At 46.5% G+C, this 6,907-nt stretch overlaps 1 protein-coding gene across 4 annotated transcripts in view; it reads left to right on the forward strand.

Annotated features, from left to right (window-relative positions):
- The window catches only part of MAP3K8 (mitogen-activated protein kinase kinase kinase 8), a 28,882-nt gene extending 23,236 nt beyond the window's left edge, over nucleotides 1-5,646 (forward strand). For all 4 annotated transcript variants that reach the window (XM_082386881.1, XM_082386880.1, XM_082386882.1 and 1 more), the window contains 3 exons: nucleotides 2,221-2,373; nucleotides 3,015-3,261; nucleotides 4,556-5,646. In XM_082386881.1, coding sequence (XP_082243007.1) covers nucleotides 2,221-2,373; nucleotides 3,015-3,261; nucleotides 4,556-4,686 — 531 coding nt within the window. In that variant the 3' untranslated portion in view covers nucleotides 4,687-5,646. The remainder of the gene's footprint in view (nucleotides 1-2,220; nucleotides 2,374-3,014; nucleotides 3,262-4,555) is intronic.
- The last annotated feature ends 1,261 nt before the right edge of the window (nucleotides 5,647-6,907 follow it).

The raw sequence follows: 6,907 nt of genomic DNA on the forward strand, positions 1-6,907 counted from the left end.
TTTGGGAAACAAACTATTTATGGTATTAAAGATGGAAAATACCTTTCTCTTCCCGGCAGGGTGATCAAATTGAACATTTTGCAATAGCCAGAGAAAGACATCTCCTTTCTGGGATTTTCTAGCAGAAAGAGAGTGTGTGCTTGGGTATGAGATAGGAGCACAGCGTCTGTTCCTGAATAGTATTTGGATTGAGGTATTTTCACCAAATGTAAATTGCTTTCTATGACGGGCTAAACTGGCCTTGGTGTTCCTAGTTATAAACTCTTCTGATCAACCCGTGCTTGTTTACCCTCTGTCTGGCACTCACGGTCGGAGTGTGATAGGGAAGTGGGTTGGTGAGTTGAAGTGGGAAGGAAAGCTCTCGGCAACCTTGTTTTGACTCCTCATCCTTAAAGAACCAAGAAGGTATCATTAGTCAAGATCAACCATGCAGATTCGCTTCCCATTAGAACTTGATCACTTGGCTACAGATGATTTCTGATCCCCCCAACAGAGCTCATTCAAATTCAGGACATGATCCTGTAACCATGTATTGCTAATACACATACAGGGTTAATCTGTCCTATCTTTAAGCTATTGTTTTTGAATTCCCTGCTACAGAGAAGGAAGAAAAAAATCAACGTGAATAGCTAATTAGAATTCCTTTGATTGCATGCTTCCTTTTGGAAAGTTCTTATGTAAGGTCACACGTCATCCTCACGTGCACGGACACACACACACACACACACACAGTCTCTTTCCCTTTGTAATAAATGTGTTCAGAGGTGAAGGCCTTGACCCCTGACCTCTAAGCTCCTTTGCTCCAGTGCCCACACCCTCGGGTGCACGAGCCCCACAGAGCCAGCCCTGAAAGGAAGTGCCCTTGACCCCCATGCCCCGCTGCTCTGGCTCCTTAGGGCTTGAGGAGCCGGGAGCGTGAGCCGTGGGCCTCGGGGGCGGGGGGTGATGGGGAGCCGCCCGGGGGGCGGCATCCAGGTGTCCAGGGGGAGGGGATGCTGCCGTCCCCGATGTGCCATCACACGGTCCCGCCCGGGCCCTGCGCACATAGCTGCCCTTGGTGACGCCCGCAGTAACGCTCTGCCTGATCCTCGCTTAGGGGAGCTGGCAGGGGTGCGGCAGGGCGGGCGGCAGGGTGGGCGCTGCTGTTGGGCAGCTGTCCTGACCACTGTGCGTGGTGCTAAATCTCGTGATTTTATTTGGTAAGAAAGTCCTTCAGAGAGAGAGAGAGAGAGAGAAAATCAGCGAGGGAACCAAAGCCAGCCAGCCCGGAATTGTGTTGTAGGAAGTACTTGCGGCAAGTTAGGAGGGGGAAACTGGGCAATTTCCCCAGGTTTTGTAAGCCAGTTCTTTATTTATTTACTCTGAAATGTACTCTGGGAACACTCGCCCGCTTCTCCACAGTCAGTTGACAGGCAGCACCAGAACTTCTCAAAGCTAAATATTGACAATGAAGGTAGTGACTGCTCTATGCCTGTACCCGCCGTAAAGACACGGGTCACCAGGGTTTGCTCTTTTTCTCTTTTTTACGTTTAGAAACAAACGCTGCTTAGAGAAACCATTTCTAAAACTAGCCCTCCTTTTCCAGCATCGGCTCATAAAAACCAGACAGAACTTACACAATGTGAACATGGCATGCCTTCAATATTTAGTCACTGGGCTCCCTGGTAGGTAGAAATAAGAAGTGGTTCATAGAAATGACCAATTAGGATCACTTTCCCACTATTACACTTTAAATTCTTCTCTTCCGCCTAGTCGGTGTTGATACCCTGGAGATTTCTGCTGCCTTTGATGACTGCAGATAGTTAGTGGTTTGGCATTTTAATGACAAACATGAAATGAGGACGTGTATTTCAGTGTCATTTAAATAGGAAAGGAATTGGTGTTTTAATAGAAACAGGAAGCGTTGATCTGTGCTTTGCAGAACTTGGATGAGTGGGACTCCCAGGTGGGTTCTCGGCCGTGGGTCCTTTGCTGCCTGGTCTGCCTTGTGTTCAGTCTGTGCGAAAAGGTGTTCTGAGGCTGCAGGGCCCCTCGGCCAAAGCTGCCTGGGTCCCCGAGGGTCTGTGCTTCTCCTTCGCTGAAGGGAACACAGCAATGCCAGGCCCTTCTGAGGGGATGAAGTGTGCGGTGAATATGGTGAAGCTTTCCCGAAGTGGATTAGGGAAATGGTACCTAGACAGGTGAGGGGAGTCGGACTGACCCGTCCTGCTTCTCTTTCAGATTTACATGAGCCCGGAGGTGATCCTGTGCAGGGGCCATTCGACCAAAGCAGACATCTACAGCCTGGGGGCCACGCTCATCCACATGCAGACGGGCACCCCGCCCTGGGTGAAGCGCTACCCGCGCTCCGCCTACCCCTCCTACCTGTACATAGTAAGCAGGGGCGGCGGGGCATCCCACCTGCTCAGGAGAGCTGCTCTTTCTCGGATAACACACCTGAGTGGGATGATGGTGAACTGACCCATGAGGGGAAGCTGAAAGTTCCTCCCACGTGGAGCAATGACCCGTTCCCGCAAAGAAGGCATCACTGTTTGAGCGGGAACCTACCCCGATGGGCACGGGCAGAAATTATAGCTACGCTGTTATACAAGATGCCGCAGAAGAGCATCAGAGTAGCATAGATCATTGAGCCAAGGAAGTTGTATGTGCTCTTTGAACACGTTCCCAAAAAAAGATGTTAGATTGTAGATCCCCACGGCAGCCTGGAACGTAGCGAAACACGCAGGCCCCCTTTGACCGTGGAGAGGTTGAGAAGTAGATGCTTCCCCATTACTGCACAGGGACCTTTGGCCACTGCTCTGATGGAAAGCTGTTTATTCAAACCTCGCATGTATCTTTCACTGCCTTCAACCAAAAGATGGGTTTCGCTCGGTTTCCTTAGGAAATGTCACTGAAGGGTATGAACTGTATTTGCTTCGAAACAAAAGACTGCCCAGGTCTTGTAACTAGAATACTTGTCCTGTCGAGGGTATATTTTCATACCACTGATGCTAAGAGAGCTGGTTTGTTCATAGATCCACAAGCAAGCGCCTCCTCTGGAAGACATTGCTGAAGACTGCAGTCCTGGCATGAGAGAGCTGATGGAGGCCGCCCTGGAGAGGAACCCCAATCACCGGCCCAGGGCAGCAGACCTACTGAAACATGACGCCCTGAACCCCCCTAGGGAGGATCAGCCCCGCTGTCAGAGTCTCGACTCTGCCCTCTTTGAGCGGAAGCGGCTGCTGAGCCGAAAGGAGTTGGAGCTTCCTGAGAACATCGCGGGTATGGACACCCTGCGGTGTGCGGTGCCCTTGCTTCCCTTCTTTTTCTGTCTCGGCCCGACTTCTAATAATTAGAGCTCATGAAGGCACTTGGGAAAAAAAATGGAATTAGCAGATGCAAACTGGTATATCTATAGGATGGATAAACAGCAAGGTCCTACTGTAGAGCACAGGGAACTATAGTCAACATCCTGTGATAAACCAGCATGGAAAAGAATACGAAAAAGAATATATATATGTGTATAACTGAGTCACTTTGCTGTACAGCGGAAATGAACACAACATTGTCAATCAACTAGACTTCAATAAGACTAAAAAAGATTGAAGTGACTTCCTGCATGCCATAAGTTGTTGGAGAAATTGCAGCACGAATGTTAGCAAAAGCATATACAAAAAAAAAAAAAAAAAAATTGGCTGGGATTTCCCTGGCGGTCCAGTGGTTAAGACTCTGTGCTTCCACTGCAGGGGGGAAGGGTTCTATCCCTGGTCAGGGAACTAAGATCTCACCTGTCGCGGGGCACGGCCAAAAAGAAAAAAATCACAATTAAAAAAAAAAAAATTGGCTAATTTACCAGCAAAGTCTAACTGGTTTCCAGGCAAATGGAGATAATGCAGTCTTTGAGAATTGCTCTGCCTTGCTTTTCTGCAACAGAGAATAGCATTTGCTTTTAAAAATGGATCAAGCATGACAGTTTTGCTGTTAGCAAAGAGCTGGGTTCTTTTTAATGCAATTATGGTAAACCACGCCAGCCCTTGTTTGGAAACATCACGGTGCTGATAAAATATTGAGTTTGAAGGCAACTTGCATTTCTGCTCAAAATCTCTCCGCCAGCTGTGAAGCTTTCCCTTTTGGGAAAGACCATACGCATTCCAGGAGCACTGAATATGCACAGAGAGGGGTTTCCATTTTTCTTATGAAAATCTGTGACATTCTAAATCTATTAGGGTCCAAACCCAGATGTCAAGCCTGGAACTCTTGTTTGCATTTCTCGGCTTCTTGTCTGACTTTTCTGCATTTAAAAAGAATCATCTGGGATGTTGGAAGATGGGCCAGGATTTCTAGCTGATTTCTTGTGGTCGTTGACTCTTTTTTGAATTCTTTTGTCTGTGTCGTATCACACAAACTAGCCAATAGTGTTCAACTCTATGGCTCCTTAATAAAACCAGAGTTTGAATGCTGTTCCATTAGGCCCACAGTGTGTTGTTGTTTTTGTGTTTTGCTGAAGGACCAGGCGTTTATCATTGAACATGTCCCCTGGTCATTTATTTTATTTTTTCGATGTTTCCCTTTTCAGATTCTTCATGCACAGGGAGCACTGAGGAATCGGAGATGCTGAGGAGGCAGCGTTCTCTCTACATAGACCTTGGGGCCCTGGCTGGCTATTTCAACCTTGTCCGGGGTCCACCAACACTAGAATACGGCTGATGGATGGCGGCATTTGCCCTAAATTAGGACTCAGCGTTTACTGGTCTCTGGGGAGCTGGTTCTGCTGACTCCGCACAGGGGCTCTGTCAAGTGAATTGTGCGTTTATCGGCTGGGCTCCCACGACTCATGAATGTGACTCCACGTGGCTCCTGTGTGTTGATTTGTGAAGCTGCCCCGGGCGCCATCAGGCTGGAAGATTCTCATTTCTCAGGTGGTACGTCTGACTCAAAGGAAGCTGAGAGTTCACAGAAAGATCATTTCCAGTGACTGATTCCATTAACTGTGCACTTTGCTCAAAATTTTAAAAAAATACCAATCACAGGGATAATATATTAGCCTAAAATTACTATTCTCGGTTCTAATTTAAGGATGGGAAGTTCATTTGACTCAGAATACTTTGTTGTATATTAGTGTGTATTCTATGATAACTCTTTGAGCCTTTGTCAGTAAATTCCAATATAAATGAAAGCCTTTATATTTGGGGTGACCAGAACAACTTGAATATTGTAGCAATAAGCTGAACTAGTGTCTTAAAAATGGCTAACTGATTAATTAGGAGCCATCTGACAGCGGGCCACTAGAGGTGGGTTCTGTTATGTTCCTATGGAAACATTTTGTACTGTACGTGCTATGCTTCAAACATTTAAAACGTGATGTTTTGAATGTGGATAAAACTGTGTTAAACCACATAACGTCTGTACATCCCAAAGGATGAGAATGTGACCTTTAAGAAAAATGGAAACGTATAAATTCTTAATGATGCGACTTTTATAATTCTTATTTCTCTATTTTCTTTAAAGCATTTGTATATTAAAATAGCATACTGTGTATGTTTCATATCAAATGCCTTCATGAATCTTTCTTATTATATATATATATTTAACACTGTAAAGTATGTGAGTATTCCTACTTCAAGTATGTTTTTACATCATGCAAATAAAAATGACACTTTTATCCAACGTGACTGGTCAAAGCAACTGAGTAAATTCAGTGTTTTGCCTGAAGTCTTGTAAAGAGTGTGATTCCCAGCTGGCCCGGGAATGGGTTTTAGGGGTTGGAATGGAACTTGGAGGAGATCAAGTGTCATGAGGAGGCAAAAAATACCTGAGAGCTTTGCAAGTTGTGTGTGTGCTTCTCGCTGCTGTAGGAAGCCACTGTTGTCATCTGGATTGTGTTTTGTCCCTTTGGTACATTGTGATAGGAAAATAATTCTTGGCCGCTGGTTCAGGCTAAGTGTGGTTCTATTTTGCATCTTGTTTTTACATATTTATGCTACCTCTGAATATCTGCTTGCATTCTCCATGCCGATTATTGTCAAGTGAATAACCAACTTGCCTTTGTAGAAGGTAGATCTCAACCACGTCTACCAAACTCTAATCAACACTGTTGAATGGGAGTTTGATCCATCATTCACTGAATGAATAGTATTAAACACTCGTATCCACGTTACGTAAACACGCCCTCCCTGTAATTCTCAACAGCACACCCGTGAAATTGGCATTGTTACCTCTGTTTTTTTTTCAGAGGAAGAAACAAGCAGAGTGAGGTTAGCTCAAGATCACAAAGCGAGGAAAGAGACAGCTGGTATTTGCACCCAGGCCTTTCTGGTTGCCATGCTTATTCTCTTCCTCACATTGTTCTTATGATGGTGATAGACCAACACAAGTGATAGAACGTCCACGGCAGAGAAAGCACAGTGGCCCCAAGATTCAGGTCTCTAAATAAGGACAGAGGTGGATTTACCATGAAGCTAATGTAGCTTCAGCCTCAGGGCTCCTCACTTGCTTGGGCCCCTCCGTGGCCCTGGGCCTACTTTCATACTCTCCCAGACCAGGCCCGACAAACCTGGATCTGCACCAGTGTACAAGTGTCAAGGGGCACAATTTTGATGATTTTCATAAAAAGCCTAAAGAGCCCATGTGATTTGAGTTCCAGTTAAATTCCGCGTGGGGAAGAACATTCCTTTTAAATGAACTAGAGCTCTCGTGGAAAGATCCGGGGATGTTTGTTTGCCAAGAGGTGATCTGGGGTGGGGCGGCTGGGAAGGTGGTCACGAGGACAGCCAGGGGAGTTCAGGGCTGGGACCTGTGCCCCACGGACTCGCAGAGCTGTCAACCCGGGAAGCCACAAGGTGCAGCGAGATGGGCCACCAGACAGGGCATCAGCTTAAGAGAAGCGAGGAGGGCCCGAGAGGGTGCTGAGGGAATCCACGGCTCGCCT

This window comes from Balaenoptera borealis (assembly GCF_965194805.1).
Source record: "Balaenoptera borealis genome assembly, chromosome: 3".
Lineage (NCBI taxonomy): Eukaryota > Metazoa > Chordata > Mammalia > Artiodactyla > Balaenopteridae > Balaenoptera > Balaenoptera borealis.